This window comes from Barbus barbus (genome assembly GCF_936440315.1).
Source record: "Barbus barbus genome assembly, chromosome: 6".
Taxonomy (NCBI): Eukaryota; Metazoa; Chordata; class Actinopteri; order Cypriniformes; family Cyprinidae; genus Barbus; species Barbus barbus.
The window spans coordinates 6,124,161-6,140,991 of NC_136734.1; the positions used below are offsets into that span (position 1 = coordinate 6,124,161).

The 16,831-nt window shown below is 37.4% G+C and overlaps 1 protein-coding gene across 5 annotated transcripts in view; it reads left to right on the plus strand.

The window, feature by feature from the left end:
• LOC306871048 (endoglin-like) overlaps positions 1 to 15,567 on the plus strand; it is a 47,310-nt gene extending 31,743 nt beyond the window's left edge. For 3 of the 5 annotated variants that reach the window (XM_079418722.1, XM_079418721.1, XM_079418723.1), the window contains exons 4-14: positions 473 to 589; positions 4,184 to 4,364; positions 4,456 to 4,633; positions 5,021 to 5,120; positions 6,212 to 6,398; positions 7,163 to 7,305; positions 7,867 to 8,088; positions 8,184 to 8,247; positions 14,146 to 14,253; positions 14,577 to 14,624; positions 14,785 to 15,097. In XM_079418722.1, coding sequence (XP_079274848.1) covers positions 473 to 589; positions 4,184 to 4,364; positions 4,456 to 4,633; positions 5,021 to 5,120; positions 6,212 to 6,398; positions 7,163 to 7,305; positions 7,867 to 8,088; positions 8,184 to 8,247; positions 14,146 to 14,253; positions 14,577 to 14,624; positions 14,785 to 14,921 — 1,485 coding nt within the window. In that variant the 3' untranslated portion in view covers positions 14,922 to 15,097. Of the gene's footprint in view, positions 1 to 472; positions 590 to 4,183; positions 4,365 to 4,455; positions 4,634 to 5,020; positions 5,121 to 6,211; positions 6,399 to 7,162; positions 7,306 to 7,866; positions 8,089 to 8,183; positions 8,248 to 14,145; positions 14,254 to 14,359; positions 14,432 to 14,576; positions 14,625 to 14,784 lie in introns of all 5 variants that reach the window. The other 2 variants (XR_013784305.1, XM_079418720.1) reach the window with 2 other exon arrangements.
• The last annotated feature ends 1,264 nt before the right edge of the window (positions 15,568 to 16,831 follow it).

Here is a 16,831-nt window from a genome sequence, read left to right on the forward strand (position 1 = left end):
TAGGTGTAGGTTTGGTGTAGGATGATACAATATACAGTATGTAAGTAGAAAAACCATTACGCCTATGGAAAGTCCCCACTCTTACTCTGAAAGTGTGCTGCAAAATGTGGATGCTAACCAGCCATTAAAATTTAAAGCAGCATGTTCATTGGCTGTGTATGCAACATGAACCAATCAGCTTGTGCCAAGTCGCTTAACACTGAGAATATCATCAGTTACGTTAAGAACCCATCAGCCTGCGCCATTTAGAGTTTCATGAAAGAACTAGGCATTTGTTCTTTTCCCATTGACATACATTTTATGTTTATGTATTATATATTTAAAGCTATAAACATATGCTATTTTTAATTTATACTGTGAAGATAGACTGTGCTGTTTACAAAATAAAGCCTATTTGCAATTGGTAACAAAATGTTTTACCAAATGGGCTCAAACATTAAATTCAAAAACTCCCGTTCTTGTATTTTCACAGGAAAAAGAGACAATGTTAAATCTCTTCTTAACTGCGGCAAACCCATCAGTGGTGATCATCACCTCCAGCAGCACAGGAACCATCCTGCTTCATGACAATCCCGCAGTCAACATCTACGTAAGTACTGATCCATTCAGTGTTTTCATTTGTAAATCCCGCCAGAGTTTTCTAAAAATAACACATGTTGCGAATGCAAAGGAGTCATCCAGATCTACATTTGTTGACGAGCTGCCAGCACAAAGATGCTTGCATCCACATCTTTATATTTAACAGTGGAACAAATGGTGTGTCGCGTGGGAGCCTTTGGCAGGTGTCTGACAATAAAAGCAGCTACAGCTGCACACTTTCAGCTCTGTTTTGAGAGGCAATTAACCTTGTTTGTTTAGCCCATGACCCCATGAGAATTTGCAAACAGACTTAACTAGTGTCGAATATGGATGTGCCAGAGCTCTCGAAAACAAAACAGCCCAGTATGACACAAGCAGTGCTGCACCACAATTTGTTTTCTTCAATTTGTTCTTTCCACCGCTGAACCTTGTTAACCTTTATTAGATTGCTGTGGAACAATGCGCATTGGAATTGCAGCACAAACCAAAAGGGAGTGAACGTCTATTTCCTTGCAAGGAGGGGAAATTCATCTCCGCCCCAATTGTGACTGAATCCAGACTATGAGATATTAAAAATGCAGTGTGTTATGATGGGAGAATCTGATGGCCTGGGGGAGACGTGATGTCTTGAATCTGGAAAAACAGCATGTGTTGTTCTTGAGCACTCTTATCAATAGATGCGGTCAGGCAGAAAAACACTCCCGAACATTTCCAACACCAGCCTGAATCCATCACAACCTGTTCGCTCAGCGTCTGAAACAACTCGACAGGCAGAGAATGAAGTCTGCTTTTCAGTGTAGGTTGTACTATTTACATACATAGAATATCAACACTGCTGTTCAATGTTTAATTAAAGCGATAGTTCACCCCAAAATGAAAATTCTGTTATTAATTACTCACCCTCATGTTGTTCAAAACCTGTAAGACCTTTGTTCACCCTTGGGACATGAATTAAGATTAGGTTTAAGCACTATCCCTTTAAGCACAAATTATTTTCCAGTAGAATCAGTATCACATTCATGAGACACTGAATACTGTCATCATTTATTGCTTTTGTTATTCATACTGTATATCACAAAAATACTACTGTATTTTCTTGTAACAGTTCACAACCAAAGCAAAAATTCTGACAGACTGTGCCCAAAAATGAAATTACTTTAAAATATAACTATTGCTTATGACATCGGAATTAGAGCTATTTTTGCATTGTCTATACACCACTGTTCAAAAGTTGTATTTTTCTCTCTTCTGCTCACAAAGGCTGCATTTATTTGATCAAAAATACTGTAAAAATTGTGATATATTATTATAATGCATAATAGATGATTTCTACATAAATACTGTTAAAATGTAATTTTTTGCTGTGATCAAAACTGAATTTTCAGCATCATTACTCCAGTCTTCAGTGTCACATGATAAAATGCTGATTTGCTGCTCAAGAAACATTTCTGGTTATTATCAATGTTGAAAACAGCTGAGCTACCCAATATTCTTTTGTGGAAACCATGTTACATTCTATTTTTCAGGATACACAGAAAAATAGAAAGTTCAAAAGAACAGCATTTATTTTAAATATAAATCCTTTGTAACCTTATAAATGTATTTACTGTCACTTCATCAATTTAATGATTCATTGCTAAATATATACATTTAATTTAAATGAAATGTTACTGACCCCAAATTTTTCTCATAAGACTGTGAGGGTCAAACTGTAGTTCTTATTTTTCATTCCATATATTATGCTGGAGTTATACAGTTTTGTCTATGTACTTGAATTTGCTCACTTGATGAATGTTAATTTTGGACCTTGGCGTCACGTTTCAATATTACATCCAAAGCAAGGCAGAATTAAATATTATTCCCTCTTCTTCAAGCATATGAAGTGAAATATTTATTCCAGGCCTGACGCATTCTTACGTGCGTTCACTGTGTCATACGCATCTGCCACGTGAGAGAAGCTCTTTTGATGGAGATAGTCATTGCATGCTATTGTTCTCCATTTCTCCGTAAATTTCATGCTACTGAAAACTTTGCTTAGGGTGCAAATAACAATGCAAAAAAATCATAATCGTCTTCATTTTCTTTATGCAGAACATTGTTTCTTATTTTTTTCTATTGATTTATGGGTGAAGTGTGACCTGATGGTCTATTCTGGAGATTCATCATCACATCACATGTTTCTGTCATCTCTTGATTTTGGTTACTCACGGTCAAGCAGCTTCCTGAGGGTTTGATGCCTCACATCACTCATCCAAGACAAATGACCATCAATTTACAGGCGCCTTATTGTGCTTCAGATGAGCTCGTGTCTGCATCCCTTCCTGTCTCTGTATTTCCATCCAATACACATGAAAAAGTTCAATCGGCCAGAGGTCTCGCTTCAGTAAAGTCCACTGACTCCCTCCCACTTCATAAACACAGAGACGGTCATTTGTATGTTGCACGCTGTACGTACTGCATAGTTTTGATGAATTAAATGCGATCAGTTGTGTATATATTGGCTATTTCACAACGGCTGGGAATGTGGCTTATCTTCATCAGAATTTAGATAACTGTGTGATGTTCTGATTGGGCTGCAAGTAGTCACATGATATTCAGACCAGCAGCATGACTGTAAACATGATTTAAATTGAGAAATTTCATTTCTGACATAAATTCACCAAAACCTGCAGATTTTACTGAAGTTGTTTTTGCACTGATGCCAGACATGTCAATTATTTGTTATGAATAATCCTTGGTTAATATCTGTGTCGATCAAATTCCAAATGAACAGAAAAAATAATCAAATAAGACAAAAATCACCCTTATTTGAACACTTTGAAGGTGACTTTTTCTTTGCACGGAAGGTTCATCAATTATGTGACGATTTGAAAACTTGAGCAATGCTAAAGGTACGACTGTCCTAGAATATAGAGCTCTGGCTATAAATCATGCTACATAAATATAGCAATATATTCCATTGTATTGCTGTACTTTGCATTTAATATGCTGTGCTTATGCTGCGTGCGCACACACACACACATCAAAAGTTCAGAATAATCAAGATTGTTTATGTTTTTGAAAGATGTCTCTTCTGCTCACCAAGGCTGCATTTATTTGATAAAAAATACAGTAAAAACTGTGAAATATTATTGCAACATAAAATAGCTGTTCTTTAATGCAAATGTATGTTAAAATGTAATTTATTGCTTTGAACAAAGCTGCATTTTCAGCATCATTACTCCAGTCTTCAGTGCATGATCCTTCAGAAATCGTTCTAATATGCTGATTTCAAGAAACATTTCTGATTATTATCAGTGTTGAAAATAGAAAAGAATATTTTGTGAACTCCAGGGGAAGGCTGTCAAAAGTCAGACACTGCCATCTAGGATCTCTGCGAGAAACTGCCTGACTGTAAATAACAGGCAGATATTGCTATGAAAGATTTGAGATCAAGGAATCATTCCATGTAGTGTCGTTTTCTCTGTTGTCTGCAAACAGAACTGTCCTTCTGGTTCCAGGCCTGCATGTGGAGGCTGAAGTTAATTCTCTTGATGTGCTTTTATACTGTATATCTATCTTATATCTTATCCTAAAAGCAAACTCGTTTCCATCCAACTTGCAGGTGACAAACAAGACTTCAATAAGGTTTTTCCGACCAACTGACGGACCTCCACAAACACACACTGCCCCGTTCGCAGACAGCGATTCTGAAGTTCTTAAATGGGCAACAGAGACGTTTGGTGGAGTGACGTCCTTCACCACAGCACGAGATCCCATGACCATCACTTTCACCAGGATGAAGGGTAAGATCACGCTCTGCATCGATATAGTCGCCTCTTAAGATACGTGCATTATCAGTGATCTGGTCATTTGTGAAACACTGAATTCTTTCAGGTGCACAGCGACCATCAACGTGTGTCTTGCAGCCGGAAACACCAGCAGATAAACAGTTCATTGATCTGGAATCTTCATCATTGATCACACCTTCATCTGATGAGCTCAAATCATGTTACACAAAGCATTCTGAGGAACCACTGCACGTGATCAATATTCCTGATGACATCAAAATACGGTAATGGCACCTTGCAACTTCACAGTAGAAATGGGATGTTGCTGGAGGATGTTTATAGATGCTTATATGCCAAAATCTGCAGATTCATTTATTTCCATATCACCTATGATTGGTCCAAAATGCAGCTTCTACTCTGACTGGGACAGTGCTTCATTTCTTCTGGTCTCTTTACTCATTATCTGTAAAGTACAGAATTGAAGTTGAGGTTTCATTTGTTTGTTTGTAAACATTTAAACTAAAGGTTTAGTTTTATTTCTCCTCTTTTGTCATTGCTTCCCTCACATCTTCTAATGAATCTCTTCTATCTGAAGTTGAAATGTGATCACCCCGTTTTGTAACTCAGGTCATGTATTAATATTGCATTAATGTGGCTTTTTTTCTTTTCAGGAAAGTTTCTTTGCATTTATCATCCAAGTCTAAAGTGTTCCTGAGAGGTCCAGCAGGCACTGAGTGGACCATCGACAACAATAAAGATGTCAAGTTGATGGTGAGAATGACACGTGGAAGCTTATTTCCACCACAGAATACAAATATAAAAAGGGACTTTTTATCTAACATTTTTTTTCTTATTATTGCAATCCATAGTATATTCTGACTTTTCAAATTCATAAGTCACAAGTCATAAGTGAGAAAATCCATAGTGCAAGTTAACTCATAACAATAAAGGTCATTGCACACTGAGTCCGAAATTTTTGCATGCATTTTTCCGTTTTTTCGTATTAGTCATCCTTTTCTATCAAAATGCATGCTACGGTTGCGAAAAACGCAGAAATTTTAACTTGATCTGAATTTTTTTATGACGGACGAAAGTTTCGGAGGCAGTGTGTAAACGTGATTGACAACGTGAGGTCGTCTTTATTTTTTAACGTTCGAAAATTTTGGACGAAAATTTCGGACTCAGTGTGCAATGGCCTTAACTTTACATAACTCACATTTACAAGTTACATAATTCAGTTCTGACTTTTACATCTCACAATTCTGAAAACGTTCTCATCCCAATTCTGAGTTCACATCTTGCAATTAGTAATTACCAAATTTTTTTCCAAATCGTGAAAAAAGATCCAAACTGTGAATTTATAACTTGCAATTACACATTTATATCTTGCAACTCTGGCTTTTTATTTACATCTTGTAATTAATAACTCATAATTTTGAGAAAAATGTTCCAAACTAGCCTGCAATTATGAGTTTGCATCTCGGAATTCTGATTTATATTCTTTGCAACTTGTAATTAAGAGACATAAACTTAACTGAGGAAAAAAAAGATCCAAACTGTGTAATTCAGATTTTTTTTTTGGTCAGAATTCTGAATTTACTCAAAATTGTGAATGTATAGCTCACAATTATGAGTTTACGTCTCACAATTCGGACTTTTTTCTCATAATTCTGAGTTGCGTATGTTCTGTAAACTCACAATTTCTAGAAAAAATTAAGAATTGAGAGATAATGACTTTATATTTTTTTTATAAGCTTCCACATTTTCACGACCTTAAATCATCATAAAAAATAACTGCATTTTACTTTAATAAATTAAATAAGCATTCTGTATGACTAGGTATTTACGGTTCTCTCTTACAGTCAAACAATCATGTATTCTTAAATGGGTTCAGTGTGCCTCCGAAGGGGATATTCTCTGATGACCCTAGAGAAATCAGTCAGAAAGTGTTGTCATACTACAACAACACCTCAATCACCAGCTACTCTGAGATCCGTCTGAACGTGTCACACATCCAGCTTTGGATTAGGGACAGCACGAGCTCCTCAGGTAATATGCTGTGGATATTCTTTCTCTCTTGTTAGCCTGGACATTCAGTTTGGTCAGGAATCAGGCCTCATTGTGTAGTTCTAAGCTGATTTTCCTGCTCAGCTCTACAGGAAGACAGGCAGACCAATTTGTCCATCAAAATACCAGAAATCATCATATAAATAACTTTTTTCCCAGATATATGCGTTTCATTTTATTATCAATTGTTTTTTTTTTTAGAAGGGAGATGATTGTTTTCATGCACTGCAGAGCTATGAAATTATGAGGGCAGCTCAATTAATTTGATCTGGGAATGTCTGTTCATTTTGAGTCTGTTTCTCAGGAGAAAAACAAAGTAACTAAAGTAAAATCATCCGTTTTGCTCTCTGTTTAATCTCATTTCTATCTAAGAGAAACAGCTGAGATATTACATATGTAATCTCATTTGATGTTTTTCTTTCATGCGGATTCTCTGCTCTTCCAATAAAACCAGTGCTTGAGTTTCCTCATGGGATGCTCAAAAGCATTTAGGGTCAATCTTTTGAATTCTTATTAACATGCATGAAAACATTAGCTCATTCATTTGCTCCTGTCATCTGTAAGACCCGTCACACACACACACACACGTGTTCCACAAGTGTTCCTGATGTGCTCTGATTCCAGAAAAATGAGTTTACGTCGCTCATAGCCTCAAGCTGCAGAAACATTGCTTTTCAATTATTGTAAACCTTTATGAAATGTATTATTGAGACTGTTTGTCTGCTGTCCTGTTTCTTCACCTGAAGTATCAGCAAAAGTGGAGCAGACCACACCAGCACCCAGCTCTTCTTCGGTTCCTCTTCAGATGGAGCTGTTCTCATCTCCAGACTACAGGTTGCCTCTGGATCCTAGCAGCAAAGTTCAGAGTGACAAAAGGGTCTATGCGCAGGTATATGATTCTCAGGGTTCATATAGTCTACATTTATTATAATTATTCTGTGGAGATTTCTGCATGACCCACATTTGCAGCTTTCAGTAACAAGCATGTAATCAGCTACGAACAAAATAATAGTAATATTAACAACAGTAATTATTACGACTATTTTATTAGTATTCAAAAGAATAATTATGTTTTTGTTCTTCATATTATTATTGTTAATATTACTATTATTATTAAATCCTTGTTTTTTTATTTGACAGTACAATATTAATATAGTAATATTGACAGTGAAATAATTATATATTTATTCATTTATTTTGTTTAAATTGATAATTTAATAAAAATAAAACAGGTTTTAATAATAATAACACTCATTTTACAGAACAACGCTAAAATTACAATACTAATATTTATGGTTGTTTTAATTAAATTGCTTTTAAACTATAGAGCTTTTATTTTGGTGGAAAACAGCTGGGAGACAAGCTTATTTGGAAATTGAGATTCTGATATACCACAATCCAAATGCAAACACCTCAATTTGTTAAAGCATTTATTCTTTCTCTCTACCAGATCTCAAGTGAAAGATACGGAGAGATTTCCTTAAGCATTAAGGTCAGCAGCTGTTGGGTTCGCTCCATGCCAGTGGTGAGGAAAATGCCGTTCATAGAGGAGGCGTGCTACATTGAGGACTGTCCTAAGAGACTCAGCTTCTCCTTCGAGATGCTTCAGGACCTGCCGTCCAGCTCGTGGGATCTCGAATGTGCAGTTAAACTTTGTTATGACATTAAAAAGGTTAGTGGAGTTCTGTTTTTCAGACAGTGTAAAAACACTCTTTGCAAAGCCCATATTACCCAATCATCTATTGTTGGTTTCTTTTGTGATTTTAGTTTTGTACAAATGAAACGCAAGTCAAGAGGAGCTTGCAGGTCAAGCCATATATCCCAAACCCCAGTGAGTATGAACTAATTTTATCTTAGTGCAGCAAGAAGATCATAATAAAAGTCTACTTAAAAGTGTTAAATCGATATGGGGTTGACAATGCCAATAACCACAGAGCAGTGTGGCTGATGGCAAAATGTAATACTAGTGGTTGCCATATATATATATATATATATATATATATATATATATATATATATATATATATATATATATATATATGGCACCAGCTGATATTTTTTTCTGTTTGGCTGATAAGTGTCAGACTTTTATTTTATTTATATTATTAAGACCAACTTCTTAATTCGTGAAAAATACTATAGTAGGATTTGCTAAATCAAGAAATCACTATTTAAATAATAAATCTTTTTTTTTTTGCCTATCAGTGACTTATTTTTAATTTAGTAAAAATAAAAATTTTACTGCAGTATGTTACTTACACTCTAAAAAATGCTGGGTTAAATACAACCCAGTGCTGGGTAAAATATGGACGAACCCAGCGGTTGGGTTACTGCCCAGAAGGTTGGGTTAAACATTTAACCCCATTTAACCAGCATGTGTTCCTCAGCACTGGGTGGTATTTAACCCAGCATTTTTTAGAGTGTACCATCTTCAAATCAAATACCGTGATATCATACATATCAGCTTTATATAAAAAAAATCCATATCAGTCAACCACTAAATGGCCACACAATGAGCTGCCTACAGAATTTCTGAAATATTTTAATTGATATGAAATTTGCCTCTAATCATCACTCAAAATAGTCTAAAAGCAACTATCAACCAATGACAATAATATCAAAATTCTCAAATATTGTCCAGATAATCATTGCTTTTTGTGTTAATTACAGCAATAAACCAAGGTAGAACATCCTTCACACATTTTCATAAAGCTGGTATGGGTTTCCCCCGGTTGCTCCCACAATCTGTGTAAAATGGCAATGATAAATTTACAAACGTGGATGAAATGGCCAGAAACATTTATCTGGTTGGGTCATCTGTGTGCGTCAGCTGCCACAAATTGATATCTCAGAGATTCAGGAAACTTGTGATACCCTTTAACCTTGAACCCTGTGATGCTGGATAACCTTTGAGTCCTAACTTGGAAACACACAGGAAATAAATCCTCCCATTCGATACACCATTCAGCAATGTTCATTTCAGAGCACAACAATGGGACGACACGCCATTGTCCCAGATTCAAACTACTCCCATTTCGCCTCAGCAAAAGTTGTGCTATTCTGGTGGCACTGGAGCCGGTGTCGCCCCCCACATCTGGCTGACGTCATCAGTCGTCATGTAGATGAGGTCAGGATATGAGGATGAGGACGACGGGAAGGGGTGTTTATAGGAAGGCCTGCTCACTGACCTTGTGGCTGCAATCAGAAATAATGAGCCAGTGGGGGATTTATTGTGTCCAATGTCTGGTATGCTCGGCCTTCCCGTACACGGGGCCTGGGTCTCTATTGTCAGCCGCGCACCCAAAGAAAGGAAGATGTTGTTCTTCAAAAGGGGAGACAGTTCCCGGGAAGATGAGTCAAAAACAAACTCTTGCATTCCTCGCTGCTGGCCCCAGCGAAGGCCTGCTGCTCTTGGCACAAACACTGACGGGTCATGTTTCTGCAGGACACTACGTGCTTCGATCAGTCTCCATCCATGTTGTTTTTTCCTCCACTGTTGTCCATTTGGGACAACAGACAAGGCTTCTGCAGTTTGGTGTGATTCTTGATGTTGACTTTTCTTTGGAGGTGTTTTTCCTGCAGGGCATCTCTGAAGGTCCAGAGATCAGCATTGAGACACGGTCAGTTTGAAAACTCTAAGTAGAAAACAGGTCGTAGGATCTGTTAGGATTCGCCTCTGTTTTGGAGGATGCGGGCCCTCGGGCCTGTCCTTCCTGTTTGAGGGGCCGAAGTTCATCCCCTCCTGACCACCTGCTTGGCTGTTTCCTGCCTCTGTTTGCTCAGCTCAGACTTTCTGACCAAACACACAAATAAAAGCTGATATTTGGTGGAAGCTCTGCTGCTGACTTGGAGAAGAAAGCAAATAAAAATGGACATAAAACAGACTGTTCCTGTGGCTCCAAACCAAAAGTTCCTCAAGCCTCTTGGGAACCATTATTTGAGCAGCTGAGGTGTTTTTGGTAAACACGCATGACTTTGCAGAAGTGCCTGGCCTTTAGCAAATAACTCGCTATCAAAGCGTGCGATTACACAGACACGCACAACTTGAGCAAAAACAAGCAGCTGCCATTGACCTTCCTGCTTCCCGTCATTGTCATGGAGAGGAAGATGAGAGCGTGTGTGTAGAGCGGCATATATGAACACCGGGACATGGAGGTCATATGGTGGAGATGTAAATAGAGAAGATGCAGAGTGGATGCCACAGGATACAAATGATGAGCCTTTAACCCACTCGCAGACATGCTTGGCCCACTGATGAACTCGAGGACTGCTGCTGTGTCTGTGTTTGCTCCACTTTTGACATGAGCAACCTGAGCTTTGTGTTAAATAACGTTTGAGAAGTTATGCTCTTGATTTCATCCAGTGTTGGCGAGTAGTGATGCTACTAGCTCAGCTACATTTTTCAGTAGCGTAACAGTAGTTTAGATGTATTCAAACCAAAATTTTACAAAATTTATGTATTACTTATTTTACAAAAAAAAGTTGAATGTGTAATTGACTTTTTAGCTGTGTAATGTTTTATGATGGCACAGGAATCTCTTTCATCCCTCTTGCAGAATATATTTCACTGGTTGAGCTAAGATGAAATAAAAATTTCACCATAATAAGAACACTTTAATTTTAAGCAACCTATAAGGGTTTGAGTTATAAATAAGTAACAAATGTCTTTTGCTGAGAATCATGTGGATGACCATAATCTTCAGTGTGTGCAGCTCTGATCGTCTCAGAATGTTCAGATCAATTTTGCAATAAATTGTCAAATAAATCCATTAAAAGGTTTATTAGATACATATGAATAAACATATTTGATTAACTGCATGTGTTAAGTATTTTGACAGCCTTGATATATACTGTAAACCAGGGCTCTTCAATTCCAGTGCTGGAGGGCAGATTTCTTGCTGATTTTAACTCTAACCTTAACCAAACACACCCAAACAAGCTAATAAAGGTGTTCAGAGTTGCTATCAAATGACAGACACCTAGGTGGGTTAAATTGGGATTGGAACTACAGTCTGTGGCCAATCAGGGTTTTTCTGTGAAGCTGCTTATGTGGTATGTATTATGAAAAAAAATTATATTAATACAATTGATTTAAATTGATGGTCTCAGTAACTTTCTTGCAGTTAGCTAGAAGCTTTTAGTGTAGCTAGCTACTTTTAAAGGTGGGGTAAGCGATTTCTGGTAGCCAATGTTGATATTTGATGTCTCGCCCCTATTTTGATAGCTCCACCCCACACATACTTACATAACACAGGCAACGATTAGTTCTGTGAAACAAAGCAAAACCAATGTAACACCGTGTCTACACCGGACGTGAGCGGCACGATAAAATACTATTTTATCTACTATAGAAGTCATTATAATTAGTGATGCTGTCTACACTGGATGCTGCGCGGCGCGACAAATCTCGACAGAAAACTGCTGCCGCTTTCTATTTATGACGTCCTGACACAATTTTCAAATGATTTTGAACGGTCGCTTTATCGTGTCCAGTGTTGGCACACTTTAGCTGCTGCGCGTCTGGTGTAGACACGGTGTTACTCACCTATTGAGAGCAAACAAAGCAACCTTGGCATCCGATCGCAGGCCTTCCACTCCTTGAGTTCTCTCCAGTGCTGGAAAGCTTATCCGATATGCAGTGGTGGAGGAAGTACTTAAGTTTAGTACTTAAGTAAAAGTACAACTACCCTGCAAAATATATACTTAAGTAAAAGTATAATTACTACATCAACATCTTACTTAAGTAAAAGTCCTAAGTACATACTTTTAAATTTACTTTAAAGTATTTTTTTAAGTAAAAGTACACAATCGGTTGTCTCAATGTCTGGGCTGTTCAATTGTAATAATCACAAACAATTTCTATTGTGTACTGGAAAGGGTAGTTGAGCAAGCTCTCTGCAATACTGACACACTGTAAAAATCTGGTTATTTACTAATTATTACTCATTAAATAATAATTAAGCTAATCCAATTATGACATACAATTTATTTTATTTTTAAAATTGGTTTGATATTCACATATACTTCGCGCTAAATTGCTAAATATATATATATATATATATATATATATATATATATATATATATATATATATATATATATAAATGTAAATATAAATATAATATATATATATTTGCAAATTCTAAAAAATGTCATGATATTGACGAAAAACAACTGTCATAGTGCAAAATTGTTCACAATCGAATCAAACCTAGATATAGTTTTAACTGCATGCTTGCGAATGTCAACTAAATACCCAATGTTGAATGGTAAAGAAGCTAGGGGCCGTATAAAAAGTTTGAAAAAATTTTCATCGAGTCAAAACAAGCAGCTATTTTAGCCAACTACGAATGTACAGATATAGCAGTAGTTTGCTCATCTCCAAAAATGTAACGTACTAGCAAGCTATCGTCCCTGCTGTGCTAATAACCAGCTAATGAAGTTGCCCTGTTAGGGTACCACTAACTTACGTCAAACAAATATTATACTGGTGTGATATTTTTGTTATGTTGACATCCGTTTTTCTATAACAGTCATAGCACCATGTCATAGCAAGTTAGTAACTTAAATATTAATAGCTACCATTGCATGTCTTACCTCTATATGTTTCTTCAAATTTGAAGGGGAGTTTTTAAACGCCAACAGTTCTTTGCGTTGAGGTAGGCACTTGACACATTGAAAACGCCAGGAGTCATTCTTTGAACCTTTAAATTCAAATAACTTGCTTAAATAAGGCCAGGGGTGTCTCTCAGAATCAGAGCTGCAGGGCACAGGCTCAAGCTCAGTCGACGTTGTTGGCTCTTCGTCCATGTTTGATATTTGGTGTCCTTTTCTTCGATTTACATCAGTTCCGCTTGTGTTGTTTCAAAACGCGCGCTCACTATTTTCGGCGTGAGTTCTTTGACCAATCAGATCTCTGATCTGTTTCAACGTGCATTGGCCAGCAACGCCAAAACGTCAGTCGACCAAAAAATTTTTATGCAAGATTTGGAAGGATGTAACGACACGCATTTTAATAATGTAGTGGAGTACAAAGTACAGATAATTGCTGAAAAATCTACTTGAGTAAAAGTATAAGTATGCATTTTTTTTTTTACTGAAGTAAAGTATAGATACGTAAAAATTTACTTAAGTACAGTAACGAAGTACAAATACTTCGTTACATTCCACCACTGCCGATATGTACACGGGTGCTACTTCTTGCCTTATCGTTCAGCAGACATTTTCCTCTTTTGTTTTTTATCCGCCGTCTCTATCTTTCTGCACTGAACGCTCTCTCCTCCACTTCATGAGTAGACACACCCCTTACTGCTCATTGGCTACAAGTTTGTTTTGGTACTCGGCCCTGAAAAATTACATACCCCACCTTTAAGGTAGCTTCTTTCGGAATAATTTCTACTCTATGCTATCACTAGCTTGAAGCACAGATTCACAATAACTTCCCCGACACTGATGTCATCTAATGCTAACTGGCATACTGTGCCTATAGAACACTGATATCGAAATTAAGTAGAGCTAAGTCTGGGGGTATAATTCTCACTTTGGGGTGCAAGAGGTCCTGGGTTCAAATCCCGGATGAGCCCCCAATTTCTTACCGCTGTGGTCTGACCTAGTTATCATTTTCAACTGAACCATGGGGAAAATCACTTTACAAAAGCATGTCAACAATTATCTTTCACTGAATGAGGGAAAGCAGTGGTTTCTGAACTGAATATTTGCTCTGTTTCAGATCCGTGTTTTCAGTTTGGACTCTTGGCTGTTCTGGGAATCGTGTTCGGAGGATTTCTGATCGGAGTTCTCTTCACCGGCGCTTTATGGTTCATTAAGATACGAACAGGTGAGTTACAGGCATTTGGAATGAGTTATGTTTAGCGGAGCTTATGACTTATTTAAATACTGAAGCATAGAAGATGTATTTGGTAGAGTTTTCTCTGCTTCTTTAGCTTATGAGGGAAGAGGTGGCGAAAGCAGCTCTAACAAGCCTGATGATTTCCCACTAGAAATAAGATGAAGCAGTTAAGTAAGGCCGTTGCCGCAGTACCTCCAGACTGATGATCTGTTCTTATCTTAAAGGGACTTTTCGAAATGTTCTGAATATAAGTGATCCAATTGTTTATAATAAATGATAACGTCCAGATCTCATGTGTGCATGTGTTTCAGGGCATCCTGTGGCTCTGGGAATGAGATCAACGGCGGCCGAGCTCTCAGGTAAACTGAACAGTAAACGAGTCAATCTTTTCCTCAGCATACATCCTCTACTCCTTTCCTGTCGCATTTCCTTTTCACAGTATGATCGCCTCACTCGATAGTTGCCGTGGAAATCTGTTTTTGTTTATTTCACTCAATATTCCCTGTGTCTTTTGTCCAGTCCTCTCTATATCCGGATGCCCATGTGGTTTGACCAAACGGCAGCCAGTGCCCACCCACCCATCTCCCTCCGAGAACAGCAGCGCCAATGCCAGCATTGGCAGCACCCAGAGCACGCCCACCAGCAGCATGGCATAACGCCGTCACCATGCATCCCTCCGCTCCTAACGCTCTCTCCCTCTTGAAGCTATCTCGCTCCACGTGTCCCATCGTTCTGAGCAAGAGAAAAAGAGAGGCAGTAGCAAACCTGAAACGTTCCCTGTACCTCACAATACTCCATTTGCTTTCCCGGCTACGGGAAGTCAGTGGGGACGAAGAACAAAAAAAGAAAAAGCTTGGCTCCCAGAGACAGGAAAAACAATGCATAACCCCCAGGAACTAACAGGAAATTCGTCGCATTCTTGCGCCGGTGCCTCTCTGATGGAGGCGAACTAAGATTTCACAGACAAACAATGGTCTGATGCATGAGTTCGCTTTCAGATGCGGCTAAACGTGGCTCAAAGAGGCGACCGAACAAACGTCAGACCGCCCCATATCCAAACACTCGGCTGTGGACTGACCTGATGAAATATTCCAACAAATCAAACTATTGGACATGAACATAAAAGGAAGCCCTTTTTTAGTTTTAGAGTTCTTACTGAAAAGGTTGTCTCACATGGGACAGATTGGGAAATGGCTACCTCGGAGTCTCTGTGGATGTAGATTTGTTTAATATTTGTTTGACCATAACTAAAAAGTTGCTGAGTCTCATGAAATCTGTCAAAACGTGTCCTATTTAACCCCCAAATCAATAGAAATACAGAAGCAGTACCTTTTTTGACAATGTGACATTTTCTAATGCAATGAGACATTATCTCATTCTTATTACTGATATGTTAAATAAAATTAAAGATATATATATATATATATATATATATACACACACACAGTATATGAAGAGTTCAAAAGCCTAAAAGCCTCTAAGTGCCATCTGAAATTTTCTTCTAAAATTAGCATTTTTATCAGGCTCCTATATTTATGTTCAGTTATTTCACTTTAATTGCAAAGAAAAGGACCTATGCATTGCCATTAAAGTAAAATGACTGAACCCAAGCATAGGAGCCTGATACAAATGCTTATTTTAGATGAATGTTTCAGACTGCACCTAGTGGCTTTTGCATCTGAACGCTTATAAATAACTTTTTCCTTTTGATTATGGAGTGAAATATGACCCAAAATGTTTTCATGAGATTCATATGGATGTATTTGTTTTCTTTTTGTTTTTCATTCAAATCCTTTTTATTTTTATTTTGTAACTCTGTCTTCATTGAGTGACAAAATGTATTTTATTAATTACTTTAAAGATGTTTTTTGTGTGTTCGTGACTATAATATATAGATGCTTTAAGCAGTGAAATCAGTATAAAGTAGATTCATAACTTAAGATGTTGGCCTAAAATTCATAAAAATCATAAATTGAGAACTCGCCTTTCCCCCCAATGATTTTAAATATTGCAAGTCAAACAAAATGTCCAGTGAAAATGAGCCCAACAGAACCAAAACCTCTCTTGTGATTAGCTTAATATACAACAGTATACTGTATATTACACATTTCTTGTGTATTCATTCATGTATTTGTTTATATGAAAAAAGAGCAAGAGAATATATAAACCGGCTAGTTCAGAAAAATCATTGGTTGTCAACCCTCATATCTTTCCAAGCTTGTATGACTTTCTTTTATTTGTGGATCACAAAAGGAGATGTTTAGCACAATGTTCACGCTGCTCTTTTTCATACAGTGAAAGCAGACAATGACCAGGAGCTGTCAAGCTTCAAAGAGGACCAAAACACCATAAAAGTATTAATTATAAACACATCCCAAGTCTTCTGAAGCCATGTTTTGAGAAACGAGCCAAATTTAAATCCCTTTTAAGCCAGAGAGGTGTGCAACAGCTTAGATTGGGGTGTATTGCTGAAGTGTATATGAATTGTACTGCTGTGAACTGTTCCTTTAACATCAGGTGGATGTGAAAAGCAGGAAAATGCCACTTGAGCATTTGTGCAATATCT